Genomic DNA, 12,628 nt, shown 5'->3' with positions numbered 1-12,628 from the left:
CTATAGGCCCTGGGGGACCATCCCAACGTTGACCTGGTACATGCACCATGATTGTGGAGATTCAGTCAAACCCCCAGGGCCTGGATCCTGCCGACTGAGGTGTTCTGACCTCTGAAGCCCGCCCCTCCCCTATCATGGCCGTGCCCGGCCTGTGCCTGTTGCCTCCTAGCCCCCGGGCTGGGCTCTGGATCCTGGTGTGCCCCCAGGAACTTGGGTAGCAGAGGGAGGCCTTTGGGTGGAGGCGTGCTCCCCGCCTTTATCCAGCAGGCTCTCCCTCCTTCCTCCTCTCTCCCATTCAGCGCCTGGGGCCGCTACTGCCCCTCCTGCGACTGTTCCTTAGGACCGTGTCTCCCCACTCACAGATGACCCAGCCCTGCCTCCTCACGTCCAGCTGGGCAGACAGGTGCATCTGGGCGTCCTGATTCTAATCTAAGCTCTTCACGCGGCCCCAGCCAGGGTCAGACCCCGAGGCAGTTGCTGGCTCTCAGGGAGGGTGACTGTCCCCTCTGAGGTCTGGTCCTTGTTGGCCAGAGAGACCTGCCCCAGGGCAGGGCCCCCAGCCCCTTCTTCGCAGCCGCCCACTCTGCTCCAAGCAGGCAGCAATTCCCCTGCCCCTCGGCAGCCCAGCCTGCTTTGTTCACTTATTCCTCCATTCAACACGTTTGATGATTTGTGTCTGGCCTCTAAGAGGCGGCAAAGTGGAAAAGAGCCCTTGACTGAAGTCGCAGTGCTGAGGTTTGAGTCCAGCTCTGCCTCTTATTGGCTCTGTGACCTTCAGCAAGTGTCTTAGCTTTCATATGCCTCGCTTTCCTAGATTGATTTCATTAGGTTTATCGGAGGATTGAATAAGATACGACATGTAAATACTCAGAACATGGCCTGGCACAGAATCCCTGATCACTAATTGTTAGCTGCTGGTGGCCGTTACAGAGCGCTTTCCTCAACAGGAAGCTAGGGTCCCAAAGGTGGGTTTGCACACCAGCGCAGCTGCTGATCTGATGAGTGACCTTGGCAGATAACCTCTTTGAGCTTCATTTCCTCAACTGTAAAATGTGTTTGCTACTTCTTACAACTCTGTTATGAAGAACAGAAGTAATTTCTTTTCCATCCATCCATTTCCCCCCATCTGTTCATTTACCCATCCATCTATCTATCCATTCTCCCATCCATCCACCCACCTATCCATCCATCCATGGATCCATCAGTCTATCCATATGCATCCATCCGTTCATATCCATCTACCTATTTATCAGCCTGTCTATCCATCCATCCATCCATCCATCATCCACCAATTCATACCCATCCATCCATCCATCCAAACAACTATTTATTAAGCACCCGCCTTGTGCTAGGCACACCTCCTCTTGGGCAGTGCTTAGTACAATACACGGTAGCTGCCCAGTGACAGTAATCGTTTGTTCAATTGCTCTGAAGTTCCTATGAAAATATATCTCAGAAAAGCTGCTGACACCCAGATCGTAAATACGACAGTTCTCCAACCTACCTGGTCATAAATGTGTGTGTGCGTGGGTACTCAGCCTGCGCAGGTAAGATGGATGGGGTCCTCTTTTCCCTCCTTTTCTGCTATGGTAATAATCCTGCCCCCAAGGATCTCTCTGCCTGTTAATGATTTTTTTTTTTTTTTTGCACAAGGTAGAAGCTGTTGTTGCTGGCATTTGAATTATTTCAAGTAATTGCCTTAGGCACTGTGCACAGGGCAACAGCTCCGTTGTCTGTGAATGCGAAAATATGCTCTCAGAGGGACAGGTAGTCCTGGGAGGAGGAGGCCGTTCCTAATCAGGACTGAGCACTGAGACCGCTCTCTGGTCACCGCGCTAGTTTGGGGAGATATTTATAAGGCCGGCTCAGGCAGCCCCGGGCAGACGCGCCAGTGTATCAGAGGCGCACGGTGACTTCATTTCTTAATTCGTTTCTGGAAGTGGAGGGGAGATGGCTGCTGGCAGGGGGCTCGGGCCGTGGGCGGAGCCTCAGGAGGCGGGGCTGGCTGTGGGAAGGGGAGAAAGGGGCTGCTCGTAAGGTTGGTGTCCCCTTCTCTGGCATATTTATTTTTGGAACAGCAAGACAGCCAGTTGATTCATCGGAACCGGCCAGCGCCGCTCCCGCCGTCCCCAACAGGGTGGGGAAGGTGCAGGACAGCAGAGCTGGGGCGGCGGTTGAGGGGGAGGCCAGACGCCACACCCACTTCAAAAATGCCTCCCCCGCATTCCTGCGTGACTCAGTCCTTGGGCATCCAGGGCCCTGCGCAGTTCAGACAGGCGCTCTGTGGGTGGGGGGAACGGCTCTCGGCAGGGGGACAGATATCTGGGACCAGTTTCCACTTGTTCAGCGTATCACTGTGTGATTTGAGACCTGGTACTTGCCCTCTCTGGGCCTGTGTTTTTTGTTTGTTTTCAGTTTTTTGTTTGTTTGTTTTAACTCTGCCGAGAGGATTGGACCAACATCCCTAGTGACACGGAGTTAGTTTCGGGAGTCAAGACCCAAAGGAGTGGCTTAGCTTTGTTGGGTCTTGGTTTTCTCACCTATTACCTTGCTATTTAAAGAGTGGTCCACAGTCACTGCCCCCTTCCCAACAAGGCAAGTACAGAAGTTGAGAGTAGGCATTTGGAAATAGTCACAGTGATGTGAGCCAATAATTTTATGTCTGTTGATTCTACTAATAATAAAAATTGGAGCTTACATTGTCAATGCCTATTTTTCCGTTCATCTCTCTAGTAGTTAATTTTTATTGACTTTTACGATTCGTGTACAACAGATTGGAATAATAATAATAAAACTGACCTTTCACCCAGATAGCCTGAGAAGCACTGGCCTGTAAAGTTAAAGCTTTAGCTGCAGAATAGCTGAGAAACGGCAAAGCTCTGCTTCACGTGTTATAATTGGCAATAACGTGAAAAGATGCTCAGCATCACTAATTATCAGAGAAATGCAAATCAAAAGCACAATGACGTGTCACCTCACACCAGTCAAAATGGCCATCATCAAAAAGTCTACGAACAATAAATGCTGGAGAGGGTGTGGAGAAAAGGGAACCCTCCTACCCTGCTGGTGGGAATGTGAATTGGTAACAGCCGCTATGGAGAACAGTATGGTAGTCCCTTAAAAACTAAAAATAGTGCTACCTTATGACCCAGCAGTCCCACTCCTGGGCATATATCTGGAGAAAACCATAATTTGAAAAGATACATGTACCCCAGTGTTCACTGAAGCACTGTTTACAATAGGCAGGACATGGAAGCAACGTAAATGCCGATCAACAGGGGAATGGATAAAGAAGATGTGGTACCTGTATATTGATACAATGGTATATTACTCAGCCATAGAAAAGAACAAAACGATGCCATCTGCAGCAACATGGATGGACCTAGAGATTGTCATACTGAGGGAAGTAAGTCAGACCCAGAAAGACAAATACCATATGATATCGCTTATATGTGGAATGTAAAAAGATGGCACAAATGAACCTATTTACAAAACAGAACTAGAGTCACAGATGTAGAAAACAATCTTATGGTTACCAAGGGGGAAAGGGGGCAAGGGATAAATTGGGAGGTTGGGATTGACACATACACACTACTATATATAAAATAGATGACTGATAAGGACCTCCTGTATAGCACAGGGAACTCTACTCAATACTCTGTAATGACCTATATGGGAAAGGAATCTAAAAAAGAGTGGATACATGTATATGTATAACTGATTCACTTTGCTGTACACCGGAAACGAACACAACATTGTAAATCAACTGTACTCCAAAAAAATTAATTAAAAAATAGAATTCTATACAATCTGGGATAACCATAGTAGCGCCCACAATTTGGCCCTTGTAGGTGTCTGTTTCTGGCCATGTGTCTTACATCCAGCATTTCGCCCAGCCTGTAAGGGACGAGCAGGGGTGGAGCCCACGCTGGCCTGACATCAAAGCCTGAGCCTGAATTTCTCCTGCTGTCTCCCTGATCAGGGTCATCGCAGGACCAGGTACCTCAGCAGGAGGTGAGGCAAGAATGCAACACAGACTGGTTCTGAGGGCAGGAAGAGGGGGGCCAGGGATTAGTGGGATCTTGGGGTCCAGGGCATCCTACAGGGGGTGCCTGGGGCACCTGGCCTGGAGGTAAGGACACTTGGGTTCATATAAAGGAACTGTGAAGAGACCAAGATAACAGAGGGTGACCGGGGTGGGGGGTGTGTGAAGAGAAGGGATCCACCAGAGGAGCCCTCATCAGATCTCAGAGCCCTGTCCTTGCCCGTCTCTTCCCTTCCCTCCCTGCCCCCTTAGTCTCTGCCTTCGGGAAGGCTGGTGCGGTGGACTGGAGAGTAGTAGGAATGGCCCTGGGTTGAGCTGTAGGTTAGCTGTGCACCAGCTTCTGGGGGGAAGTTAGCTAGTCTCCAAAGATGACCCCAGATTGGTCATGCCTCTCAGCACACAGTCTCAGACCATAGGGAGTCTGGGCTTGCCCTGTGACTCGCTTTAACCGCCAGAATGCTGCAGAGGAGATGCTGCTGCAACTCATGAGAGGCCGCCAGTGAGACCAGCAGAGCTGCCCAGCTGAGGCTGCTCAGCCCACAGAACCGAGAGAGCCTCAAAGCCTTGGTGCTTTAAGCATGGAGTTTTAGGGTGATTGTCACACAGCAGTGGATAACTGATACGCTGTGTCTTTAGGGGAAACTGGTGACAACTCTGGACTGCAGGGTTATCTTCTATAGGACAAGGGGAACTTGTTTGTACTTTAAAGTACAAAGCATTCACTGGCCCTGCCTCATAAAATTTCTGGTGGCAGGGCCCAGAAATCTGCATTTTCACAAGCTCCCCAAGAAAGTGGATGTTTTTAAAAACTCTAGTTGATACACAGGAGTCCCTCCAACACTGTGTTGTAAATACCTCAGTGTGAGTTAATCCAGGGTATAGCCCTTCTTAGAGGTACTTGCCAGGGGTACTTTCCAAAATGAAGGAATTGCCAGTGTGGTATGCCTGGCAGGTCATGACCTTTCCTAATTCAGCCTCAACCTGCCCTTTCTGCCTCCTATCCCACAAATTCCCTTTCAGATTCTCCTAGTCCCATTTTTCGCCTGCAGACAGCGTAGCAAAGAGGTTTCGCCTGTGGGCCAACTCAGCCTAGCTGATGGTCCATGGCTTCCTGGAAACGTGCTGTGATCCATTAGTAAAGTCCGCCACGGACATAGGCAGGGGAGTGGCAATACCCGTTCCTCACGTTTTCTGATTCTGCCCATCACTCTCCTCTATGTTGTGGCCTTTGCTTATTTTGTTCCCTCTTCTTGGAAAGCCTGATGCCCCCTTTCCACATTTTACTTTTTTCTTATTATTTATGCACCTTGGATACCACCTCTCCATGAAGCTGGTGCCTGACTTTCCCAGATGAAAGTGATGTCTTCCTCCTTCCTGTGACCCTTCATCTGGCACTGATTTAAGGCATTTATCACCTCCACCTGTGCATTCTCATTGTTTTTAGTCTCATCTTCTCTGTCTGTTGGAATTCTTGGATTCTTGGAATCTGTTGGATTCTTCTCAAGAGGAAGCACCAGGTCAGTTTCATCTTTGTGAAACAGGGTGTCCAGATGGGCCCACAGTGGGAGCAGAGTTTGGAGACCTTGGGGGAAGGAGGGTTACTGGGTCCTCTGGGTGTTTGTTAGCCTAAGCTGAGAGGCAGAAGGTGCTGTCTGTGTGCTTTTCTGAAGGGGGAGGGTCTTGTGGCAGATGTGGGTTGGAGGTAGGTGGGAACTAGTGTGATGGGCTGGGGTCAGGTCTCTCCCTCGGCCCTGGTTGAAGGGCTGGCCCTGAGTGCCTGAGGGGAGTGGTTGAAACCAGAAGCTGAAGGACCTGCCTGCCGAGGGGTTCATATGTCCCTGCTCTAGGGCCTGGCTGCCTAAGTGTGAGTTGGGGAGGGGGAGGGGTGTTGATGAGAAAGCCCCGAGACCTCTCACAAATAACTGGTGGACTTTGGGGTGGGACTGGGGGCCTGCAGGAATGCACGAGGAAGGGGCTGGAGGCTTTGCAATCTGGGTCTGAAGGGAATGGTGTCCTCGCTGACCGGCTGGAGTGCCAGGGACCGCTGGCCTCCTTTCCCGCCCCCCAAGAGCCTAGCATGGGCCCTACACGCAGTGGGTCTCACTTGCTCATTGCCACGTCCTCTGCCACAGCACAGAGCCTGGAACGGAGCAGGTGCTCAGGAATGACTCGTGGAATCGATGTTCCATGAATGGTGGTGATGGTGGGGGTGAGGGGAATGAGGTGAGCCTCTCCTCTGCCCAGGCCCAGCCCGGAGCTGGGAGATTACAGTCAAGACTGCTGGGCTGTGCGGAGCTCTCCCTCAGCTGTTGGCACTCACTTTCCAGCCTGGGTTCAAGGGTAGCACCAGGCCTTGCTCAGGGAAGTTTGGGGACGTTTTGACTCTAGAAATCCAGAGGGAGCACCTCCTTCTGCTGAGGGTCAAATCCAAGGGCCCGGTGGGTGCGTCTCCTGTTCTTCACCCTGGTCTTTTCTGTGTGAAGCCTCAGCAGCTGTCGGTGGAGGGGACGGGTCTCCCTTTTCTCCACCCGGCCTCTGTCTACACTAGGGACTCAGGCCCAGAGAGGGAAAGGGATTTGCCCAGGGTCACACAGCAAGCTAGAGTCAGGGCTGGGACTAGACTTGGGTCTCTGTAGCCTGTCTTATTCTACCGTCTTACGGCGTCATCCTCACACACGTGGAGCCTGTTCCCACATGTGACACCACCCCGACGGGAGCCTTTCCAGCCTTCATCTTGGCCTGACCTTGTTTCTCTTTCTCTCCATCTCTGTCCCCCTCACCCTCTCGGTCCCTTGTCCTCCCCCCCACCCCCCGGTCCTTTCCCTGGTCGATGAAAGACATCCAAGTGACCCAAAGGCCAGCCTGTTCAGATGGACGTCTCTCTTTCAGCCACACTCTCTCCTATTTCTTCCTTTTCTTCATTCTTTCACATCCCATTACACCAACCTGAAGTCTTCTTGAACCTGTCTGTGGTATTTATCTGGTTCAGTTTTAGAATCCCTGTTCTAAATTTCAAAACGTTTTCATCTCTCATTAAAAATGAAAGGAAAAGTCAAATAAGTTCCCAAACCAGGGAATGTCCAGTAAATACACCAAATAATCATCTCCTCTCGACAAGAACATTTGTGGGCCTCTTGCTTCACCTTGGAGGCATGGTTTTCTGGGGCTCAGGGCCTCCAGGAGAGGGTAGCTCCCAGCCCCCTGGGAGGCTGCGTAAGCAGCTGCATCCGTGTGGCCGCCCCCATCCCTGCCTTGGATTATAATCTGGGCCTCGAGCCTGGAGCCAGCTCCCTCCTGGCTCACTGGGACCCGAGAGCCCCTCTCCACTTGTCACCTGCTGCGGGATCCTTCAGAAAACACATGCTCCCTAAGGGTCCTCTTTTGCATTCCCGCAGCCGCCAGGGCCCACCAGAGGGGAGCCTGAGTGTCAACGCCGGCCCTGGCTTAGCTCTCTTGTCCTGCAGGCTCCTAATCAGCTCACATTTGCACACCCTTGCTGTGTGCCAGGGACTCTCGTAGGCACTTTCAAACCTCTTATCTCATGCAATCCTCTCGGTCTATTTCTATTGCACAGCGCTGCTCTGAGATCCATTTACCCTGGGGGAATAAATTGTGCTCATTTTACAGGGGGGCCAGTGTCATTGCTTTTAAGTAGAGGAGTCTGGATTTCAAACCACATCTGTTAGTGTCAAGTCTGGGACCGTTGCGTCTAGATCACACTGCACAAACCACGACAAATACTGTTTGACGTGCGTATGGTGCTTTTCAGTTCGGAACGTTCATTCCCTAATTTTGCCGCACTTCCCCAACTGTGCTGTGATGGCCCTCTCTGCACCACAGATGATATTTATAAATACAATAATAGCATAATATGAGCTGTTACAGGGAAATGCCCTGAGTGAGGTAAGGGCACAGAGGAAGGAGCTCCTGGTTGCTTGGAGGAGTTGGGGAAGGCCTCCTGGGCAGGTGACATTTCAATCAGGTCTCGAAGGCTGAGTGGGCGTCCACCACGTGGAGGAGAGGAGGCTGGCTGCTGGCAAAGACACAGCAGGCATGGGAGCTGGAGGTGGAAGGGGAAGGTGGGGGCCAGATGTGCTGGGGTTCGAATGCCATGGGGGGAAGTTAGACTCATGCAGCACGGGAGGTGTCCCACTGAAGGTGACCACGCAGGGCTGTCCTTTAGAACAAGCCCTTAACCCCGCTGTCTAATCCAGTGGCCTTGAGCTATGTACGAGCACTTGACCTGTGGCTAGTGCAACTGAAGGATTCTAAATTGTGTTTAATTTTAATTAAAATGTAAAAACTGATAGTTAATTCTGTGACTGGGAAACTTGTAAGAATGTCTGGCACAGTTTGGGTTTGTGAATCAGTTTTCGACTGTTTATTATATGAAATCTAAAGACAGAAGGGTTTCTCATAAAAACTTTGGAGTCTGAACTGAGATGCATCCCACGTCTCAGATACACACTAGATTTTGAAGATGAAGAAAGATTATACAATTGTTCACCAGTAATTGTTTTGTAGTGATTACACGTTGAAATGATACTATTTTGGACATACTGGCTTAAATGAGAAATATCTTGAAAATTAATTTTACCTGTTTGTTTTTCCTTTTTAAAGTCATGGCTGCTAGAAAACTTAAAATGACATAGGGTGATTGTATAATGGGTCGCATTATATTTCTACTGGACACCACTGGTCTGTGGTTCTGATGTATACAGAGCACCCGGGAGGCCCCCGCACCTGCCCTTTTAAAGGCCCTTCCAGTGACTTTGATGCTGGTTGGTGGGTACCCTTCTCCCAGGAATTCTGCTGTAGTAAGATCCCTGTGGCTACCAGGTGGAGGCTGGACTGAGGGGTGGCCCTGGAGGCAGCCGGGCTGCTGATGGCATCGGGTGAGGAAAGAGGCCTGACTCAGGCCTGGCCGCGAAGGAGACTCCCTGAAGGCAGGGTAACCCTCATACAGGGGTCCCGGTGCCCTCTGAGTGGCCTCTGGCCTGGCCTGGATGCTGCACGTGCCAGGAGCAGGCATGAGTGCTGGGTACAGCCCCCCAGCCTGGGGCAGTGGGGGCCCCTGCAAGGGGCCAGCAGCCCTGCTGGAAACCGCCCTCTGGGGATTAACCCCACACCCACTGTGGAGACCGCAAAATGCCCCTGGCATGGAAAGGGCCCAACTTGGCCGCCTCGTCTGTCCCCAGCCGAGGGCCAAGAGCACACGGGAAGAGCTACAGAGTTGTAAAGTTTCCTTTGCGACTCGCCTGCCCCGCCCCGGTCGATGGTCCTGTATGTGCAGCTGATTCTTTGCTCTTGTTGACACTAAAGGCTCTTTGGGGGTACAAGCTGGTTTGCGGGACGGGGGTGGGTGGGTGGGATTTGGAGAAGACAGAGGAACAGGTCTCTTTTCAGGGAAGCCGATCGCGCGGGAGCAGAGCCTGCCCCTTCCAGCACCCAACCTGACACCCTCCAGGCGGGGGGCGCCGGGGCAGGCCCTCGAGCCTACCTTCACTATGTCCTCGTTAATGTTCTTGGGGTCCCGGTTCACCAGGTCGATCTCCTTGAAGTGAATGTCCTTGACGATCTGGGCCTCCAGGTCTGTGTGCTCCTCGGCCATCATCGTGGAGCTGGGTGACCTGCGAGAGGAGATCGGAGCCGTGTGGCCAGCGGGGCTGAAAAGACCCAGGGCAGGGACAACAGTGTCCCCAGACTTGTGCCGCTGGTGGCTAAATAGGCCCCACCCAGCGTGCCGGCTGACAGCTGTCCCGCATAACTTCAGCCTGCTGCTGGCTGAAGGCTCCGGTGGCAGGCCTCCAAGCTAAAATTAAGACTGGAGACCTGCAGGAAGGCCCAGCGCTCCTTAAAGGGGGCTGCACGGGCGCTGGGCCTCATGCGCGAGCCAAGGGCCTGGTGTCTCCTGGTGCCCCCGCGGTTGGCTGCTGCTGTGGGACCCTGGTATTTGCGTTTGGGCTCCTGTGGGAAGGAGGTGGGCTCAGCCCCCAGCTCAACCTCTTGCTGGGTGTGTGAGCTTGGGCACACCTCGCCTCTCTGGGCTATCATGTCCCCACCTGTAAAATGGGGCCATAATAATAACGATCGGGGCTCTGCCTACCCTCGTGGAAAGGAGGAGGTGAGCTCGTGGGAGAAAATGCTTCAGAACGGAAATGCTCTCTGGTGGGGATTCTCGTTGGAGCAGTTGGTACCTGCCCTGCTGTTTGATGGCCTGAAGCAGGGCTGAGGTTTTCCCACTTCTAGGGTTTTCCCCGGAGGGGTTGATGGACTGTGGTGTGGGGTAGGTCTGGGGCTGAGACCGGACGCAGACCACCCTCCTCTGCCTTTTGATACCACGTGGAGGGGACCTGGAGTCCACGTTTCTGCCACCCTTCACCCTGTCCCCAGGGACAGCTTAGTGACAGCTTCCCAGATATCCATGGGCCCCAGATACAGCACGGGCATCGGTGGGGTTGCCCTCTCTTAGGTATCTGCTTAGCTTCCCTGCGTCCTCTTCCAGGTCAGCCATCACCCAAGGCCCCCGCCGCATGAAGGGTGACGACTCTGAGTCTCCAGGGTCTGTGCATCCATTCATCACTGACAGACTCATCTCTTTAGGATTTGCCAACAGCTAGGGATAAACAGACCCATCAGGTTAGGTCCCTCCCTGCCTGGGGGAGCCCACAGCCTAGGGGGACAGAATGATCAGAAAATAAGGAATTGTAATACTGTGTGGCAAGTGCTGCATCAGAGTTATGTTACAAAGAACTTGCCTGAGAAGTCCGTAGGAGGCAATGACTTACTCTGAGAACATCAGGGAAGGCTTCCTGGAGGAGGTAGCTTTAGAGTAAGGTGTTGAAAGACAAGCAGGAGTTCACCACATGGAACATTTCAGGTGTCAGAGGGCTGGTAGGAGCCAGAATGCTAAGAATTGTGTAGTGGCTCAAGCACATGCTGTCTGGGGGTGAGGCAGGGGATAAGTCTTGACTCTGGCCTGGGTGTGAAGGATCTCAAATGTCATACTAAAGAGTATAGATTTTATCTAGAAGTGCTGGGAAGCCATTGAAGACTTCAAAACAGCAGAGGGTCTTCAGTAGATTTGCATGTGAGGAAGCTGATTGGAGCTGATTTGATTGGAGCTGTGTGAGGTTTGAGGCAGGAAGACTAATCGAAAAGCTGGAGGTGATAAAGGCTCTTTCAGTAACTATACTTGGCTACTTATAATAAAGATGTGAAATAGTAGTGGCTTGTCCAAGTTAGGGGCTTTTTTTTTCTCTCTCTCACATAACACAAATAGGTAGTTCAGAACTATGGTGGTGGCTGCATGACGTCATCAGGCACCAGCCCTCCATCTTTCTGTTCTGCTATTCTCCTGCCAGAGATCTTGGGGATTTTTTGGAATCATTTCCAAAAAGGGCAGTGTGATTTCAGGATGCATTATTAGAGATATATCGTCTAGAATAATGGAGGTGACCAAGCTACCAAACTCTGCACTGGTCAGACTACACTTGGAGCCTTGTTTGGGGCCTTGGGAAACTAGATGATATCTAGAGAGGGTGAGTAAGATGGTGTAAGAGCTTGAAACATGTCTTAATGAGAAACAGAACAATTTTGGATTGGAGAAGAGAAGGCTCAGCAGGGAGAAACAGATGAACTTTACTTAAGTCCCTGAAGACTTAAGGAATGAGACTTGTCCTGGGTGGTCCCAAGGACGGGTACATAAGTGGCACACTGCCGCACTCTGGCTTCATTCAGCCCAGTGCCTGGCTCGTTGTAGGCTCTCTTGATAGTGATAGCTGGGAGGGTTACTCTTAAGGAAGAACTGACTCTCAGCTGATAGGCTGCTCCAGAAAGGGCTGAGCTTCGCGAGGTCAGACTTGTTAAGTCAGAGAGTGAAAGGGAGTCAAGGATTGGAAAAGTAGAGAGCTGGGCAGACTTCGGGGCCGGCTAGTAAACACTTAGGCAGGACTGGCTACAGAATTTACAGGATCCGGTGAAAAACAAAAATGCAGCGCCCCTCGTTAAAAAGAGATTCCTAATTTCAAGGTGGTGGCAGCGGAACATTAAACCGAGCTCGTGGCATCTTCGAAGCTGGGATCCTGTGGGTTGCGTTTCCAGGAAGTTGACCCGGGTTTCAGGCTCTGTGGGTCATACAGTCTCTGTCACACTGATTCAACTCTGCAATGCGAAGCCTGGAAGCAGCCACAGACAGTACGTAAATCAAGGAGCATGTTTGTGTGAAACTTTATTTATAAAAATAAGCCGCCCTGTTCCTTTGCAAGGGTAGTTACCAAAATAAGGGAGACTGGCCCCTGCCGTTGCTCAGGTGATGCCCACCTGGCTTCCAGGTGAGAGAAAAGAGATGAACCTTTGCCGGCCTCAAGGACCAGCAGTGACAGCGCTGTTCAGAAACCACTCTGGAGCGGCTCTGGGGGAGGGTTTGCGTGCACGTGGTGGGAACAGCAGTCACCGTTTTCTTTCGGACCCAGAGCAGGCCCTGATACCCTAGAGCAGCCGGAGCTTCGGCCTTGGGCCTTGTGGCTTCATTAATAGAGAGGCCTGCTGTCCAGAGGGGATTCTGCAGGCAGGGATTTCTGC

At 51.7% G+C, this 12,628-nt stretch overlaps 2 protein-coding genes across 2 annotated transcripts in view; one reads left to right on the top strand and one right to left on the bottom strand.

The window, feature by feature from the left end:
• The window catches only part of CAV3 (caveolin 3), a 28,907-nt gene that overhangs the window by 3,356 nt on the left and 12,923 nt on the right, over positions 1-12,628 (bottom strand). The window contains exon 2 of the mRNA XM_060022962.1: positions 9,546-9,675. Within this exon, the coding sequence (XP_059878945.1) occupies positions 9,546-9,659 (114 nt within the window). The 5' untranslated portion in view covers positions 9,660-9,675. The remainder of the gene's footprint in view (positions 1-9,545; positions 9,676-12,628) is intronic.
• Positions 1-12,628, top strand: part of OXTR (oxytocin receptor) — a 44,565-nt gene that overhangs the window by 23,489 nt on the left and 8,448 nt on the right. The gene's annotated exons all lie outside the window — the stretch shown is intronic.

The sequence above is a fragment of the Delphinus delphis genome, chromosome 10, assembly GCF_949987515.2.
Source record: "Delphinus delphis chromosome 10, mDelDel1.2, whole genome shotgun sequence".
Taxonomy (NCBI): domain Eukaryota; kingdom Metazoa; phylum Chordata; class Mammalia; order Artiodactyla; family Delphinidae; genus Delphinus; species Delphinus delphis.
This window is presented reverse-complemented; position numbering and strand designations above follow the sequence as displayed.